General features: G+C 44.7%; 1 protein-coding gene across 1 annotated transcript in view; it reads right to left on the reverse strand.

Annotated features, from left to right (window-relative positions):
- RPS6KA2 (ribosomal protein S6 kinase A2) overlaps nt 1-19,736 on the reverse strand; it is a 148,658-nt gene that overhangs the window by 79,120 nt on the left and 49,802 nt on the right. The window contains exons 2-3 of the mRNA XM_032215291.1: nt 13,052-13,168; nt 9,557-9,638 (exon numbers count right to left, since the gene is read on the reverse strand). Coding sequence (XP_032071182.1) covers nt 9,557-9,638; nt 13,052-13,168 — 199 coding nt within the window. The remainder of the gene's footprint in view (nt 1-9,556; nt 9,639-13,051; nt 13,169-19,736) is intronic.

A 19,736-nucleotide genomic window follows, 5' to 3' on the forward strand; every position in this document is an offset into this window, starting at 1 on the left:
CTTATGACTTATAACTTTGTTGTTTGTATCTCATCATTTATCCTGATTGATATTTAGTGTCCTATGACTATCACTGAATGTTGTATCTTATGATTTGTGTGGATTGCATGTTATGATTGTGATCATGATTTATCACTTGTTGCTTGTACGTACACTGAGAGCTTATGTACCAGAGACAAATTCCTTGTGTGCCCAATCACACTTGGCCGATAAAGAATTCTATCATGTTCTACCTGTGAAAAGAGGAGGAGGAGGTTGACAGGAAAAAATGGCAAATTGATTACTTAGTAATCAAGGAAGCAGAAATTCTTGAAACTTGACAGTCTCCAAATCTGAACTTATCCATTTTATTTATCACCTATATTCTAACAAAGACATAATGCAATCATTATCTCTATCATCTTCATCATCATAAAAGAAGATCTTGAGGGATCTCCTCTATTATGAGTTGTTCATAATAGGAATTCTTTCTGGCTTTCATCAATTACAATTTCCCTTCACACTGATTTACATTACTGTATTATGTTTTTTATTGCCTTATGAATATCAATAACCAGAACTTTTCACTGGGAATGGAAGGAAACAGATGATACTACCAGACAAACTCATGCCTCTATTAAGAAGATATTTTCGTAACCAAAGCATTTGTCCTACTGTTTGCATTTTAATTCATTTTGAATGATGCTGGTCAGGAGTCAGGACAAGTCTGGAATTACAAATAAATCCATGCAAGCAAAGTAGATGTAAAAAACATCCTCGGTGGATTTGTGTGACAATGAAATAGTGCAATACATGAAAATGGTTTTTGGTATGGCATGAATCAGTAGCACTGAGTGGAATCCATCTTTTTTGTATAAGTAAAGTAAGGGGACAGGATTCTAAACATTTTTTTTTGCACAAAAGTTCATTTGACATTTTTTGCATGGGTAAAGGCACAAAAGATAGTGCCTGAACTAAATATACTGTATGTGAAACTGTGGAAACAAGGTCATAGATAGCAAGGATCATCTTTGCTTGCTGTGTTTGATAGTAAACTACATGATTTAATTCTGACTTAGCACAATGTGAATCCTATTGTGATAGTTGTAAAAGACATTTTAGGGATCTTGATTACAACCAACTATAAAGTCTTATACCCAATTGATTCTGCTCTCTATAGTGCAAAGAAGTTAAAACCGTTCTATGGGTTCTGCCCCATAGTATAAATTCTAGGGTTTTCCCTCCCACATTTCCAAGTTAATTGATACCTGGGCATTCTCTTGATGGCTTGAGAGGCAGGTGGGGTTTGTCTGTACAGTGGTCTCTTTAGCCTGTGAACCATTTAAACTCAGTGTCCCAGACAAATGAGTGTTAATTACAGAAAGGGCTTTCTCCTTCATCTCTTACATGCTAGGCACTCACTGTTTACCTATTTGGTAGATTTGGGGCTTTAAGCAACCCCTCTTTTTCAGGCTCTTTAAAACCTAGTTCAAATATATCTGTATCTACCCCTACTTCTATCTATGTACAAATTGCTTGACAATTTATCACTGTAGTTTTATTTTCTGTCACTGGATGTTTTTAAATACTCCATCATATTTAATTTGCAATGTATTAATTTTCTTGTTGTTACTGTACGCCACCTAGAAACTTTGCTACTGCGCTGTATGTCAATCCTCTATCACATAGATCAATATAGAATAGAATAACAGAAGAGACGTCTTCCGGGTTGGTCTTCTATAGTCCAACCCCTTGTCTAGGCAGGAAACCCTACACCATTTCAGACAAATGGTTATCCAATCTCTTCTTAAAAACTTCCAGTGTTGGAGCATTCACAACCTCTGGAAGGAAGTTGTTCCACTGATTAATTGTTCTAACTGTCAGGAAATTTCTCTTTAGTTCTAAGTTGCTTTTCTCCTTGATTAGTTTCCACCCATTGCTTCTTGTTCTACCCTCAGGTGCTTTGGAGAATAGCTTGACTCCCTCTTTTTTGTGGCAACTCCTGAGTTGGTAACCTATTTATTGGTTGTTTCATTTATTTACACAATTTGTAATCCAACCAATTCTACACACTCTGAGAGGCTAGATGGAAAGAATTCGATGTGTCACTTTTGTCTTCTATCATTTTATTCAGGAAAATATTCCCAGAAATGAAAATTACATATTTCCAATATAGTGGAGGAAGGGAAGAAAAGCAAAAATGATTCAATTATGCTACAAGATCCCCTCTCAGGGCTCTTGAATTTTATACTAAGAAAAATTTGGGCACTGCAACTCAGCTTGTAACAGCAATAAAAGCTCAACCAGGACAGATTTACTGATCTGCTTGCTGCTGGTGGAGGAGATAATTCAGAGCACTTACTTAAACCTTTAATTTAGCTGTCGTAATAACTGCCCTTTAAGTCCAAAAATGACGTTGTAGTGCATGTTGGGAATTGTGATTGATTTAATTTAAAAACTCTGCTCCTGGTTAAAGAATCCCTATGCCAGTAATAGGAATGTTCTGCAGGAAAGCAATCATAACAACACAACAATAAACTGATGCTATGATTTCATTACTGCATTCCATTCTTCAGTGAGAAAATAATATTTCTTACCATTTAAAAATTTAGCACTGCATTATATATACTATATAAGAAATAACAGCAAATGCATTCTAATGCCGTGTTGCTACTCCCTAGACTTCTCAGGTGATAAAAAGATATCATAGTAGATAGTACTGAAAACTGCTGAGATGTCAAGAATACAATTATAATCGCTATTTGATGATCCCCAAAGATAATTAATTAGTCTAACAGCCTCAGTTCCATAGCCACAAGTGAATTTGAAATGGGTAAGAAACAACTTTTTCCTAGATTGCCGCTCTTGGTTGCCTTGCTCAACCGTGTAAAAGGTTTGGCCTTTCATGCTTATGTCCCAAGGCACTAGCAGAGACTTCTTTATAAGTGGACTAATAATTACCTCTTTTAAGAAGGCAGTGTCCTTTTAATCCCCAGAGAGGCATTTACGGTGTTAACAAAAGTGTTTCTAATAACCTCTTATGAATTAACTGGAAGCTAAGCTGAGCAAAAATGTAAAGAATAAGAGGCAAAACATATTGCTCAAACTATCTCTGTTGAGTGACAAAAATTGTAACTAATCCAGTTCACCTGTTTAACAGATTCATTAGATATCTTCTATAGTAATAATGGCACTGAATACAAGAATTTTATTGTACATGGCCTGAATACAAGAATTTTATTTCCACAAGAACTTTATTTCCACAAGATATGTTCAAAAGCACTTTGATAATTATATGATTCTGGAAGGAGGAAGAGATGAACAAAGAGTATGATTCAGCCCATTCACAACTCATGCAATCTAACAAACACAAATTTGAGATGTATCTGGACAAAGAAAAATGGCCTTTCTGATGTACTTATCATCATAGCATAGGCCTTCAAATGGGCTTTACGCTGTGCCTTATTAGATGAAAAATGAATCTTCCTTCTCTAATGTTCTAGTGTCTTGATGCTACAATTTAGCATTGCAAAGGAGCAAGATTAAGTGGTAGAGTCTAGAACAATTCTAGAGATGAGAGGTATGATCTGTTTAGTCCACCTTTATCAGGTCCCTGTTAAGGAAAACCATCAACACCTTATGGGAGGAATATGTGCCCCCAATCCAAGGGAGGCCATTTAAAAACCTTTACTGATAAATTGAGCAATTATAGACCACCCTCAAATGCTTCTTTCTAAGAACAAGGGCCAGGATTTGGGGGCTTAAAGTACTAATATATCTGAATAGTACTGATTTTCTGGATCTAGTGTATTTCAACTGAGCTGTCAGTCAGATAGGATACTGAAATTGCTTTGTTCAACTTGGGGGTGACTTAAGCTGGAAACTGTATACGGTTTTAATAGTTCTCCTAGTCATCTCAGCACTTTCAGTACTGTTCATCACAGATCCAACTCTGGATCATTTGTTGGAACAGTGATACAAGTCTTTCTGTCAGGCCTTTTCAAATAGGTAGTGCTGGAGAAACACTGTTCAACATTGACCTAGAAGGCCCTAAGGAGCTTCATCTTGTCCCCCCCACCATGATGCTTATAAAACTGCTGGAGAAGGTCTCCAATATCTCCAATCCAGATATTCAATATAAGCAGAACTTCTCCAAGTACAGAAGTACATCCAACTCTATTGCTAAGTGCAGAAGTTTTAAAAAATTCCTGTTTTGTCTTGCTGGTAACTTTATGTGTCAGGAATAAAAGAAAGAACTGAGAACCTAATTCTTGCCAACATACATGAAATGATTGAAGAAATGAAGGTGCATAGTGCCATTTGCAGAAAGTGACCATGTTGACATCATGATATCAAGATGAGAAAAAATAAGAGAAGAGCGCACAATTTTTACTGGAAGGAAAAAATGAAAGATCTCTAAAAAGTGTTCTAAAAGGCTGAAAAGAAAAGAATAGAATTTTTTGATTTTGATTTGATTTTGATTTTATTGACATTTGTAGGCCGCCCTTTTCCCTGAGGGGACTCAGGGCGGCTCACATAAAATCAGGGGGGGGAAATGCAAACAATGACATAGACACATGTAATAAAAACAATAGGCAACATGCATTCATCATTCGGGAGGGGCAACTATCTCTGTCCCCAGGCCTGACGGGCTAGCCAGTTCTTCAAGGCTGTGCGGAAGGCCTGGACGGTGGTGAGGGTACGAATCTCCACGGGGAGTTCGTTCCAAAGGGTCGGGGCTACTACTGAGTAGGCCCTCCTCCTTGTGGTTGCCAGCCGACACTGGCTGGCCGATGGAATACGGAGGAGGCCCAATCTGTGTGATCTAATTGGTCGCAGGGAGGTAATTGGCAGAAGGCGGTCTCTCAAGTATCCAGATCCACTACCATGCAGGGCTTTATGGGTGACTAATAGCACCTTGAAGCGCATCCGGAAATCGACAGGTAGCCAGCGCAGCTCGCGGAGGATAGGTGTTATGTGGGTGAACCGCGGTGCACCCACAATCGCTCGCGCGGCCGCGTTCTGTACCAGCTGAAGACGCCGGATGCTCTTCAAGGGCAGCCCCATGTAGAGCACATTGCAGTATTCCAGCCTAGAGGTCACAAGGGCCCGAGTGACTGTTGTGAGTGCCTCCCGATTCAGGTAGGGTCGCAACTGGCGCACCAGGCGAACCTGGGCGAATGCCCCCCTAGCCACAGCCGTTAGGTGGTGGTCAAACGATAGCTGTGGATCTAGGAGGACTCCCAAGTTGCGAACCCTCTCTGAGGGGTATAGAATTTGACCCCCAGCCTGAGAGATGGAATATTGGTGGAATCTTTGGGAGGGAAACACAGCAGCCACTCGGTCTTTTCTGGGTTGAGCACAAGCTTGTTAGCCCGCATCCAGTCCATAACAGCCTCCAGGCCTCGGTTCATCACGTCTGCCGCCTCATTGAGTTGGCACGGGGCGGACAGATACAGTTGAGTATCGTCCGCATATTGATGGTATCTGATCCCGTGCCTGTGGATGATCTCTCCCAGCGGTTTCATGTAGATGTTGAATAGTAGGGGGGATAAGACCGAGCCCTGAGGCACCCCATATGTTAGGGGCCTAGGGGACGATCTCTGCCCCCCCACTAACACCGACTGCGACCTGTCCGAGAGGTAGGAAGAGAACCACCGCAGTACGGTGCCTCCCACTCCCACCTCCCGCAGTCGTCGCAGAAGGATACCATGGTCGATGGTATCGAAAGCCGCTGAGAGGTCAAGGAGAACCAGGATGGAGGAAAATCCTCCATCTCTGGCTCTAAAGATCATCGGTCAATGCGACCAAAGCGGTTTCTGTGCTGTAACCGGGTCTGAAGCCTGACTGGAAGGGGTCAAGATAGTTTGCTTCCTCCAAGGACCGCTGGAGCTGAAAGGCCACCACCTTCTCAACAACCTTCCCGAGGAAGGGAAGGTTGGAGACTGGACGATAGTTATTAAGGACAGCTGGATCCAAAGATGGCTTCTTTAGGAGGGGTCTCACCACCGCCGCTTTCAGTGCGGCGGGGAAGTTCCCTCCCGGAGAGAGGCGGTCACGACCGCCTGGATCCAGCCTCGTGTCACCTCACTGCTGCTGGTAACCAGCCATGAGGGACACGGGTCCAGTACGCAAGTGGAGGCACTCACAGCCCTCATTTACATGCTTTGTGGTAAGAAAGGATAAAACACGTAAACTGATTCAGTGACCTTTTTCTGAACCTCAGCTATTAATCAGAATATAATAGGAACCAGAACAGCAGCTTATTTTCTGTAAGACGAAAACAACATTATCTTTTTTTTCAGATGGACTTACAGCATTTGCAGCAGACATATCACCCCCCTTTTTTCTCCCCTCTCTATTCAATTTTCCCCCATCAGAGCCAATCTAGGTGGGTTTCTTTGGCAATCTGGCTTGGCTATTATAATATGCACAATATCTTCAGGAAGAGATGGGGAAAAAAGGTGCGATGGTCTTTCAGGTAATCCAAGAAATGGTATTTTTCTTCAATTTTTTCAGCCAGTCTGCTCAAATATATGACCCACCCTAATCCAATTTAGGGCTGGTTCAGAGGATTCTGACATTTATTGAACACTTCATGTCTCTCAATATAAGCCCTGTAAGCATTATCTTCTGCTTATGAGTGCGGCTACAAATCAAAGGACATAGGTCAGGGGTGTCAAACTCTCATCATCAGGGCATCTTCACATGATGTATCACAACTTTCCCCCTTTGCTAAATCAGATGTGGGTGTGGCCAGTGTGTGATGCATCCAGCTCACAGGCCGTGAGTTTGACATCCCTGGCATAGGGGATGTCAGCCAAATCAAGAATACCAAACAAGAAATACAACCAAACAATCCAATTCTACTTCATTGTACAGCGACATTAACAGAACCCTGCATGTCTAAAAGTACAATTCTCCACTGACACCTTTTCAGCCTGAAAATTTAGGGAGGATAACTCTGAGCCTCTTGCCCCACCCACTGTCCTGCTATGCGCTATGCTGTCTCTTACCTGACCATTTCCTAGGCAACATCTCTTTTTCCCACCTCTAAGATCCTTCCAATATACTAGATCCATGATGGTGAACTTATGGCATGTGTGCCACAGGTGGCATGCAGAGCCATTTCTGAGTGCACGTAAGGTGTTGCCCTGTCAGTTCCAGTGTGCATGTGTGCGCTGGCCAGCTGATTTTCGGCCAGTCTGCTCAACTGCCTTGATTTTTGGCTGTTTTTCACCCTCCGGAGGGAGAAAAATGGCCCAATGGGCAACCCGGAAGTCTGTTTCCAAACCTCCGGTTTGCATGTTGGGCCATTTTTTGCCCTTCCCAGGCTCCTAGAAAGCCTCTGGAGCCTGCAGAGGGTGAAAAACGGACCTATTGGGCCCACCAGAATTCAGAAAATGGTCCGTTTCCGGCCTCCATGGAAAGCTGTTTTCACCCTTCCCAGGCTCCAAGAAAGCTGTGCATGCATGCGCGGGGCAGTGGGGTGGTGGTGGTGCAACACATGCATGCGCAGGGAGCATGGCACGGGGGGCATTAAATTATGGGGGTATGCTTTTGGCACCCGAGGCAAAAAAGGTTTGCCATTGCTGTACTAGATGTTTGCTATTTCTGCAGTTTCTTTCAATGTATGGTGGTTTATAATAATTGATAGTAAAGAATAATAATCAGATATTTGAGTAGTAAAAGTAAAACATAGCTGACTTTACAAACAAAGGCGCAGTTTCAAAAAGCAGAACCCAGATTGGAAGACAATAGGGGTACTATCTGAAATATTCCACTGTAACATAGAACAATAATGGAAGTGGGGAAACTAGCAGATGGGGTGTTTTGTTAACTGCACGGAAGTTTTTTTTAAATACATGTGAAATCTCCAGTGATCTGTAAAATTAATTCATAAACTGTTACAAATATCAAGCAATGCCTATTTAGGCAAATGAAAATTATAAAGATAATTAAATTCACATCTCTAAAGTCAACTTCCATATCTAAAAATCTAAAATGGGATAGAATAGTTTAGTATAAGAAAAGATAGAAAGGCATATTGTGTTGAATGGAATCAGTACAAGCAGAAAAAGGAATATTCTTAGAAATGTAAAGCCTGATGTTCCATTTATGAGTACTGTAGTGGAATATTGACTTTACTCCAAGCTCTTATTTCTCACTTTTATGGATTAGGATCCTTTGACACAATTAGGCACAATTGCATCCATTAGGCAAAGGGTGTGTGATTGAGAGAACAGAAATGGCATATAAATCAACAAACCAAATAGGAGAGTGCAAGAACATCATATTTCACTCATTCTCTTCTCTGAAAGATTTCTAAAGTGCATTATTTTTCATCAAACTGAGAACCCATTAAAAACAAGGCAGAATTTCTCTGCTTTATATTAGCTCATAATGTTCCTGGCAAAGCTATTTAGCTTCTTCTTGAACATATTTATAGCAGAGAAAACTTTCTAAGTTCTACTACTGAATTACTTTTATTTGGAGGGGTTTTTTTTGTCTGATTTGCAACTGCCTCTATTTTCACTTATATTAAATAATCCAAATATATTGCTGCCCATTTGTCAAGAAAGTTTAGGCAGCAAACAAAATAAAAATAGAATTTCCTTAAAACAGTAACTGACTAAAATTGCATTAAAGCTCAATAAAATAAAGAACTACTAGATAAAGAATCACTGTCAACCTAGTCAGATGTGTCATGCGCAGGCCATGTAAAGGCAACAGCTCCATAAAAGCAAAAAACATCACGATATGTGAGGCAATTGAGTTTGACACCCGTGCACTAGACACATACATTTATGTTGGCGTTCCCATGCTAACGTCCCAACTCCCAATATTTGGAAGAAAGGCAAGATTTTTTGGCCTTGCAAAAGGCTAACAGAGTAGGAATTGTCCGTATTTTAGTGGGGAGACTTCTATAGGGTACAGAGAATAACAAAGGAGGCATGCTTCCAGGGACTCACCGGATGACATTGCTTTATCAATAGCACCTAGAATATGTTCACTCAGCCAGATCTGAAACTATCAGTCACAAGGCAGCTCACAACTGGTTCCGTGCCACGTAGGGTTTTTAAAGTATCAACCAGCACCCTGAGTGCAGTTCTTATAAGAGCAATGTTACATGGGTGTACCATGGTGTGCTCAAAAGTGCATCTGCTGATGCATTCTGGACCAGAAGAAACATCCAATGCTCTTCAAGGACAGCCCTATAAAGGCACCCAAATGTATGAGTGACTGTGAGCAGTGCATCGGACTCACAAAATGTATGAAAACTCTCCTCTAGGATACACACCTGTGTTGCCCTGATCATTAACTCACTCTTCCTTAAAATCAAGAAAGATCAAGCTCCATTTCCCTTGGTCATATTTAAAAGGAGCTGGATTTTAGGCTAATTTCCTTTTTAGCCAGCTACCTTTGTTGATTCAGAGTATAACAGCTAAATACAATACACAGAGTAATTTCTTGTTATGGGACAGATATATATTCAGTACATACAACCTGGAATGCAACAAAGAATGTTGTCTATTAATCAAAAGAGTTGTACACTGACCCTGGTTTCTTTTCTTACCTTTTAGAGTTGCTTTCTTAAGTACCTTCATTGCATAGAGCTGCCCAGTATCAGAACCTTTGATTTTTCTCACTAGAAATACCTGTGGGGAGGAAAAATCCAAAGGACACTTTAATAAAGTACAGTTAAAATAATGATATTCGTTTCATTTGCTTAATGTAAAGTGAATCTGCTAGGTATGTGATCAAGTAAGTATGCATTCTCTATTCTTCGATATTATTTATTTAGAAAATCTGTATGAGGCCCAATTCCTTAACAGTTCTTTGTGGCCTATAAAAAAATAAATAAACCCATCAGAACAGTATAATCAAAACAAGAAATACAAAACAAAGATAAAAAGCACCTGATGTCAAAATACTACTTCATAGAAAAAGTTGCCCTCACAATCCTTGAAAAAACTGCCAAATTCACAATTGATTTTAACAGTAAGCTTACAAGTGCTCTTAAAATATGGGATGAAATAGAAGAAAGTCTTATAAGAAATTTAAGCCTACAATGAGTAACTTAAAAATCATGATGGGCTCAGAAGAAAAACACAGAGGATATGTGGGATTTTCAAAAGAGGCTCCACTTACTATTTGGATCATTTTTGGAGCTAGAAACAATTTTAAGGACTAATGCACTATAAGTAGAATCTTGGAGACTAATACTCAGAAAATAATAAGGGTTGATTCAAAACTCAAAAGGTTCTTTAATATAAACAAGTTTCTATATAGGTTTTGTCCTTCAGATATATATTTGCCTACACAGATACCGTGTTTTCCTGACCCCCCCCCCAAATAAGCACTGGGCCTTATTTTCAGGGAGGTCTTATTATTTTTGAGGTGCAGGAGGCAGCAAGCATGGTCACCTCATGGCTGCTGCTGTGTGGCAATATTTTGGGGGGAGGGCTTATTTTTAGTGCATGCGCTCAAAAGTCCCATTGGTGCTTGTTACCTGGGCAAGTCTTATTGGAAACAGGGAAGTGAAATAAGGATTTAGTGGCAAAAGGAAATTAAAGGAGAAAAGGTTATTTATTGATACTCCATATTTCTTAATTGTCCATCTCCCTCAGAGAGCAGCTGTAGGTAATGATCCTGATTTCCCCTCTCAAAATAATGGTTTTTATGTGAATAATAGAACCAAGAACAATAAGAGATAAAATATGCCTTAGTCTAATTTTATGAAATTTGATATCCATTCTTAACTTCCAAATGACAGGAACAAAAACAAATGTACTGAGTTCCCCCGTCCCTAAAGTAAAAATGCACATATGTATACCATCTAATATTCAGACAATTGTAAATTCCCAGGCATCAACAATACCGCAAAACTGCAAAGTATATCTTCTTGACAAACACATTTAATATTTTGAAAGTTCCTTCTACCCAAAGCTGGCTTAGGGAAAGCCAACGTCTTCTTCAGTAAACAGATTTCTCTTTAGCAATATCTGCCGAAAGAGGCACAACTGGAACTAACAAAGTTAGCTACATATTTTTTCAGTAAGTGCTCTTAGAGGGAAAGGTCTGAATTGGATTACATATTTTTTAAAATCACTGTTCACCAGAAATTTACCTTGCTTGCTTTCAAGCATCCTAATTAGGAGGAACCCCTTTCCTTTGTTAGATTAATTTCCACCTATTGTGTTCAGAAATCCAACTCACTGGTTTAAGACTGGCAACTATATTGCAATAGTTCAGAGATAATAAAACAAATAGTAAATAAACTTTGTCATATAAAGTTCTAAAGTGGTTCATTTTTGTTGCGAGAGTGGTCATCTTATTTTTAATAATTCCTCAAAGGTTGTTCAGTTTTTAAAATACCACTGACTAATATTAAAGGCATTCAACCTTTAAGATTATCTAGGAAGTCTTCACAAATTAAATATCTGCATTTTTTTAAAAAAAATAAGCAGCAAACCTTTGAAGAGTGAATTGTAGTATGTTCTTGAGTGGGAGAAGAAGAGTGGGAGAAAAAAATCAATACGCAGCATTTGATTTTGCATAGCTTTGCCTTTCTATAACTATAGAAAGTAAGGTAAAGGTTCCCCTATCACATATGTGCTAGTCGTTTCCGACTCTAGCAGGCGGTGCTCATCTCCGTTTCAAAAGCCGAAGAGTCAGCGCTGTCTGAAGACGTCTCCGTGGTCATGTGGCCAGCATGACTAAACACCAAAGGCATATAGAACGCTGTTACCCTCCCACCAAAGGTGGTTCCTATATTTCAACTCGCATTTTTACATGCTTTCTAACTTCTAGGTTGGCAGAAGCTGGGACAAGTAACGGGAGCTCACCCCTTTACGCAGTGCTAGGAATTTGAACCGCCAAACTGCCAACCTTTCTGATCAACAAGCTTAGCGTCTTAGCAACTGAGCCATTACCCCCCTCAATTATAGAAAGCATAGCTGTAAATGTGACTTTCTATTTAATAGCTGTTCCCTGAGTAATATTGAGTAATATTGCATTTGATTGTATTTCTCTCAAAGCATGTGAGTCAAACACTAACTAATGTTTAAGAAGATAGGAAAATACTTATACCTATAAAAATATAACAAATGAAAATTAATACCTGCTCATTCCTACCAAAAGCTGTCAACTGCAAAATAATTTCTTACAATTCCATTAGCTGAAAAACAGATTGCCTTGAACAAAGGTGTATTTTTAAAATATACTAACTTGGCAGATGTGGAACACTGAAGTACTGAAAGGTTGTATGGATTCAGGCTAGATGAAGAGTACTTTCTCAATTTCTCCTCAAAGAGTATATTGGGTTTGAAAGGGAAATGGAAGGAGAATCAGATTTAGCTACAAATGACAGCTTTCATGAGTCTAATCAGTGCTTTCCTTCCAATTTTGTAAGTTGTATCTAATATAAATAGAAGAAGCCTTATCCAAAAATATCTTCCTGCTTCCCTATTTCAAATGTCTATAGACCCTGAAAATGCTCTGTGGGGAATCAAAGTTCTCCTTAACAACTGGAGCTAAATTGAAAGTGTAGGCTAAGTGGGGGAAACTGTGGCATCTGGGACATCTTTATTTTGGTTCATGTAATCCACTGACAAAGTAAAACTATTGTTCTAAAGCTGAGGGTCTGAGTCAACGTGGAATAATAGAAGGTACCAGAAGAACTGGGTGTTTCCTTCATTCTCCATTGCTTTAAAGGCCCTATCCTTGAGAATATATTAGATCCTTGAAAAAAAAGTGTGACTGCTTTTATGTTTATAGTAACATGAAAGAGGGTAAGGAAGGGATACCAGGTACAGAAGAAGAGACCAGGAGTCAGAAAAGAGTGGGGAGGGGAAGAAAGCTGAAAATATGAGTCAAAGAATGCATCTCTCTCTAATGAAGATATGTCTGAGATGAATGTTGGTCTGATTATCCTAATATTATGAATGCAAAAAGGCTCCACAACAGCATCAACTTTCAGAATTCCAACCTAATCACACTGCATTCTGGGAACTGATCCACCAACTTTTCCACCAGATTGGAAAAAGCTAAATTACACATAAAGCATTACCTTTCCATAAGAGCCTTGTCCCAATACTTTCAGGAGCTCAATTGAGAGGGATCTGCTTTTTTCGAAACCTTCTTTGACATGGTGACTGATGTCTATCTCCTTTACGATGCTTTCTTCCTGTGAATGAAAAAAATAACCAAGGCACAGTTCATAGTCTGTATAAAACTAATTATGTCAGTTAATTCCAACTGCTATTCTTCTATTCAATTTTCACTTCAAGGCTCAGCATTATACGTGTGTGAAACTATTAGTTCCATCCATCTTTGTGCACAATATTTCATTTCATATGTTAAACATATTGAACCTGACTATAATTTACTTTCATCTATGAAATATGTTGATTTATTATAAATTAAAAGAAAAGTAAGCCTGTAAATAAAAACACAGCAATCAGTTCATAAAGCTGTAGGCCTGAATAGGCTATTCTATCACGAGTTTTGGATCTTTTTTTCAAAGTAGGGGAAAACAAAGGACGGATATTACTGTCATCAGATTCAGCGATTAATTAGTAGGTGCACCCTAGAAGCAATCATTTTGGGAGATTAAAAAAATTTTTTTTGACTAAATTTCAGCTGATAAGTGCAGAATATTTAGTTCTCCTAGGCCAGTGATGGCGAACCTATGACACGCGTGTCAGTGCTGACACGCGTAGCCATTTGGGGTGACACGCACAGGATTTCATGCGATTCATCCTCGGCTCCTGCACGGCCGCCGAGGATGAAAGAATCTGTGCTGGAGGAACGGGGGGGGGGGCGGGACGTGTGATCTCCCCCGCCCACACTCACTTACTGTATCGCCGCCGCCCCTTCTGAGCGCAGGGGCTGCTGGTAAGGCGTGCGTGCCGTGCGCACACACGTCATCAGCGCGGCGAGGGAGGACCCGCAGGAGAGGAGCGCGGGAACAGTGCGCGCCTCTCTCCAGTCAGGCCGGCACAGAGAGTCTACTCCTGGGACTGTCGGTTACGACCGCACCACAGCAGGGAACAGCGGAGTGCCAACGGGAACTGTGAGCGCCATTAGCAGCAACTATTGGGGTGCCAATAGTTTAAGGGTAACTCCATCCTTAAATTTATGAAAGGCTCTACAAATTTAAACTCTGCAAGTTTGAGCATTGCTCACTCCATAGCTCAGCATGCAAAAGCGCTTAATGAGGGAGAATTTATTAAAGAAACTCTCCTAAGATGTGCGCCAGTTCTATTTCACGATATGCAGAATAAAGATGCAATTATTAAGAGAATATCTGAGTTCTCTTGGGGCGGGCTGGAGCAGCATGTTGATGAGGATGTGGAGCTGGAAGCAGCCGACTCCACAGCCCTGGTTCACGGAACCCCAAACAAGTTCAATAATATCAAGGGCAACATACAAAATCGACTGATGAACAAAGAAGTTACTAAGCAGGTATGTTAAATAATTTGTTTTTCGTTTATTAAATACAATTATATATTGCAATTATACATTTTTGTAGTTTAAACTATAAATTGTGCAAAATTATGTTTTTGTCGAAGTGACACACAATGCGAGTTATGCTCGATTTTTTGCCGATTTTTGACACACCACGCCAAAAAGGTTGCCCATCACTGTCCTAGGCGCTGCTTGGAGTGTCCAAGCTCGGGTTAACTTCAGCTTGCTGCCCAAGGAACTGAGTTTAATTTTGACTGTAGCTCCGCCCCCTGGTTACTTCAGGGGCCCAGTTTCAAAAAACTCAGTCGCCCTATAGGACGTCTTTTGCTGAGCTCCAGTTCTTGGGCATCAACCTGCACTCAGACCCTTCTTGTGAGAGATTGTAGCTCCCTTTATTTTATTTTCGTTTATTCCTTGGGTTATTCCATAGGTTTCTTAACTTAGATAGTGTAGTTTAGGTTAGCCTCTCAGCAGTAGGCCCGAAGCCTCTCAGTAGTAGGCCAAAGCCTCTCAGTAGTAGGCCAAAGCCTCTCAGCAATAGGCCCGAAGCCTTTCAGCAGTAGGCCCGAAGCCTCTCAGCAGTAGGCCCGAAGCCTCTCAGTAGTAGGCCAAAGCCTCTCAGCAGTAGGCCCGAAGCCTTTCAGCAGTAGGCCCGAAGCCATCAGAGGCCCTGAGCCCGGCCTACATCACCTCTCCAGGCCTGTATTCTAACCAGCCTCAATGGAACAGCAGGCAGGCCATCAGGGTGGCACTGGGGAGAGACAGGAGGAGACCATGACAGGGCCTACCCCCCAAAAGCGCAGTAGGCCTACCCCTGCAGCCAAAAGTGTTAGGGTGGGTGCCTCCTTTAAAGGCAGACAATCCAAACCAGGGGTGCCTTCCAAGGCTGAGGAGAAAATGGCTGTGAGACGCCAGAAGGCCTTGGAAAAGCAGTTCCAGAAGGCCCAGGCCGCACAGTGCAAGGATCCTGTGGAGCCCTCCCCAGCGGAGTTTGAGGGTGAGTCTCCCAGAGGTGAATCTCAGTGAGGGGAATGCCCCTTAGGCCCAGGCGGTGAGGACTTTGGGTTTTCCCCCAACCCTCATAGGGCATCCTTGGGATCACCTACCCATTCCATGGCTCTAGATTCCCTGGCAGATTTGGATTCGGGGGCTGAGGAGGAATCCTTAGCTCCCTCAGAATTGGAGCCCCCTCCCCTCAGGGTCAGGATTCTATTTTGTCCAGGGCCATGGAGGAGGTTGTGGCTCGTGCCATATCGAAAGGCATTTCCGATGGCATGATTCAGTTAGCGACCAAGTTGCCCTCTGTGGCACTTCAACCAGCTGCCAGCCAGGCCTTTCCCCCTTATATTCCTTTGCATTGGGGGGGTAATTGCTAGCAGCGCGGACAGGCTGCCTGGAGTCCTCCCAGCCTATCCTCCTCCGTGAGTCGTGCTGTGGATCGGGGAGCGCGAGGCCATCGCCCACGCTGCGAGGGTGAGTCTTAACAGCTGGTATTCCCCTCGCAAGGAGCACTATGCTCCGAAGGCCCCGAACTCACTCCTGGCACACGCGTGTGGCTGCCCGCCATTTTGGACGGTTTATTTTGGCGTGAATCCCCTCAGAAGCCTCTAATTTAACCGCGCAGCCTTGTCCATCCAGCAGATCGCCGCGGAGGGCAGCTCTAAGCATGGGACCTCGTTCTGGGTGGCCAGGCAGGGACCATCCCTTCTCGCTGCGGCCGCAGGGAACCTTGGCACCCCATGCTGACCTACCTGCCAGCACAGATCTGCAGGCTCTCGGCTAGACTCTCTAGCCTGCCCTAACCGGTCTCTCCTCTCAGTAGTAGGCCAAAGCAAGGCCCCTAAGGCTTCAGAAGCTTGGGCACCATCCCCCACCCCAACGGGGCTTAAGGAGGTGTCAGACCTGGAGGATGCTGAAGTAGAGGTTCCGGTTCTATCTGACGATGAGAACCCCGCCCCTGAGCAGGCCACTGGCTCAGGGCTATTTAATCCCGCCATGTTTAGGGTCCTTCTTACCAAGGCCCGGGCAGCGGGGCCCCAAATGGGTCTTCCGGCCCCCGAGGCCAAACCTACATCTGACCCAGTCATGGGCGTCACCATAGGTCCCAGGATCCCAGTGCAGGCCTTTTTAAGGCCTGCCCCTCAATTATTTATAAACATTATCCAACGGCAATGGGCTCAGCCGGGGACAATGGCCAATCCGAGTGGGACGGACAGGAAGCTGTTCACTATGGAGGCCCCTCTGGAAAAGCTGTTAAAGCTCCCCCAAGTGGACGATCCCATCATGTCCCTTACCTCCCCCTCTTCCCTTCCCGCGGAGTTGCTGGAAGGGCTTAAGGCGGAGGACAAGAGGGTGGAGTCCGCAGCTCTTAAGACTCACCAGGCTACCGCCTGGGCCATGCGAGCTTCTGCCAGCTCCTCTTATTTTGGCAGGGCAGTCACCTTGAGGCACCTGCTGTGGCTCCGCCACTGGCAGGCCGACGTGAAGGTGAAATGGAAGGTGGCTTCCGCTCCCTTCAAGGGGGGTAAGCTTTTTGGGGATGCCTTGGATCCGTTCCTAACTGAGACCAAGGACAAACGCAAGGTGCTCCCCCCAGCCACTAAGAAACAGGAGCGGAAGGGCCAGCCTTTCCGCAAGACTTCCTTTCGGAATAACGAGCCCTCCACTTCCTCAGGCAGCCCCAGTCGCGCCTACAGCGCCCCTCAGGATCGTTCCCAGGACAGGTCCTTGTTTAGGGACAGAGGGAAGCAGCAGGGGTTTCGCAAGCCTTTCCAAGGGAGCTATTCCAATAAGCCTTTCAGGAAATCCAAGTGACTGTCACAGGGCTCCCCCCATAGGTGGCCGCCTCCAGCTCTATGCCGCCCAGTGGGAGGAAACCACGACGGACAGTTGGGTCAGGAACACGGTTCGCCACGGGCTGACCTGGAGTTCCTATCCTTTCCCCCGAGAACCTTCCTCCGTTGCCCCGTCCCCAGGTCCGCCCACAAGCTCAAACTGATGAGGGCAGAGATAGGCCACCTCCTGGAGATAGTGGCCATAGAACAGGTCCCCAGGGGTCAAGAAGGCAGGGGGTTCTATTCTATCCTCTTCCTGGTCCCCAAGTCATCAGGGGGGGTGAGGGCGATTATGGACCTCAAGCAGCTGAACAAACATCTGGCATACAAGCGCTTCAAAATGCAGTCCCTCCAGACCATCCTGGGCTGTGTCAGACCGGGCGATCTGCTGACTTCAATTGACTTGAAAGAAGCGTACCTGCATGTTCCGATCCACCCGGCGCATCGCAAGTTCTTGAGGTTCCAGTTCGCCGATCGCCATTACCAGTACAAGGCCCTTCCCTTCAGTCTTTCGTCGGCCACGCGGACTTTCACCAAGCTGCTGGCCGCAGTGGCTGCACGGCTCCGGGGTCTTCCTGTGAGATTGGAATGTTACCTGGACAACATCCTCATCCACTCGTCGTCCAGGGGGCAAGCCCACGCAGACCTGACCACCACCATCAGGGTCCTGCAGCTTCACGGATTCTCCATCAACCTGACCAAGAGCCACCTGACCCCGACCTGCAGGATCCAGCACCTCGGGACCATCATCGACTCTGAGGCCTGTCAAGTCAACTGATGGGGAGGCTGGTGTCTTGCATCTCAGTGGTCCCGTGGGCGCGGTTACACACGCGAGAACTGCAATGGTTCCAGCTCCCTCTCCAGAGGAAGAAGGCCAGCAACTTCAGGCGGGTGATACGGGTCACCCCGAAGGTCCTCCGCTCCCTCCGTTGGTGGCTGTCGGATGCCATCCTCAGGGGCAGCCACTTCAGGGAACCGGAGCGGCTGATCATCACCACAGACGCCAGCCTCTTCGGCTGGGGCACTCACCTAGGGACCTCGGTGGTCCAGGGCAGGTGGTCGCAGGCAGAGCTCGCCCACAACATGAACTGGCTAGAGCTCAGGGCCGCGAAACTCACCCTATGCCACTTCCTCGACCAGGTCAGGGGCCGCGATGTACTGATCCTGACGGACAACATCGCCGCCACGGCCTACATCAACCACCTAGACGGCACGCGGTCCCTGGCCCTGATGTCGGAAGCGGAGGCTCTGGGTCGCTGGGCAGAGAGACATCTGGCGTCAATTCGAGCAGACCACATCTCCGGCGTGGACAACGTGACGGCGGACTGGCTCAGCAGGACCACCATCCAGAACTCGGAATGGCGGCTGCACCCGAGACTGTTCTACCAGCTGTCCCAGAGGTTCGGGCCCCCGGTGGTCGACCTGTTCGCCTCACCAGCCAACATCCACCTTCCTAGATACTTCACCCGGTTTCCACTGCCCCGGGGCGGAGGGCATGGACGCTCTAAGATCCCGCTGGCCTCCGGGTCGACTGTATGCCTTCCCCCCTCTTCCTCTAATTCTGCACGTCATTCGGAAGATTCTGGAGGAGGGGGCGGAGTTGCTTCTAGTAGCTCCTCACTGGCCGAGGAGGACTTGGTTCACCGACCTGGTCAGTCTGTCGGTGTCCCGGCCATGGCGCATATCTCAGGAGCAAATTTCCCTCAGCCAGGGGACCCTCCAACATCCGGAGCCCCAGTGGCTACAGCTGGCCATCTGGCACTTGAAGGGAACCTCCTGAGGCTTCATCGGTATTCTGACAGAGTCATCCAGATGATTCAGGCCTCTAGACAACCTTCCACCGTCAGAATCTATGAGGCAACTTGGTCGGCCTTCTCCCATTGGTGCCTCACCCATCACCTTGAGGCATCCTCCAGGATGAATTCCTACAGGACGGTTTGGACAAGGGACTGGCGCCAAACACTCTCCGCAGACAGGTGGCGGCTCTGAGCACCATTCTGTCTTCTGACACTCAGTTACCGATTTCCCGGCATCCTCAGGTAAAGGGTTCCTGAAGGGGGCATCCAACTTGTGTCCGCCTCCCATCCATAGGTACCCTACCTGGGACTTGACTGTCGTTCTGCAGGCGCTTGCCGCACCACCATTCGAACCTTTGTGGACGGTGGGCCTACCCCACCTGACTCTAAAGACTGCCTTTCTGGTCGCCATCACCTCAGCCCGCAGGATATCGGAGTTGGCTGCCTTATCCGTTAGAGGTGACCTTTGCATTTTCCACCCCGATAGGGTCATCTTAAGATTGGATCCGGCCTTCGTCCCAAAGATCAACACCGTCTTCCACAGGGCGCAGGAGGTGATACTCCCGGACTTTTGTCTTCAACCCAGGCACCAGAGAGAAGTGACATGGAAAAAACTTAACGTGCGGAGGGCGGTGCGCATCTACATCAAACGGAC

Source organism: Thamnophis elegans, chromosome 4 (assembly GCF_009769535.1).
Source record: "Thamnophis elegans isolate rThaEle1 chromosome 4, rThaEle1.pri, whole genome shotgun sequence".
Taxonomy (NCBI): Eukaryota; Metazoa; Chordata; class Lepidosauria; order Squamata; family Colubridae; genus Thamnophis; species Thamnophis elegans.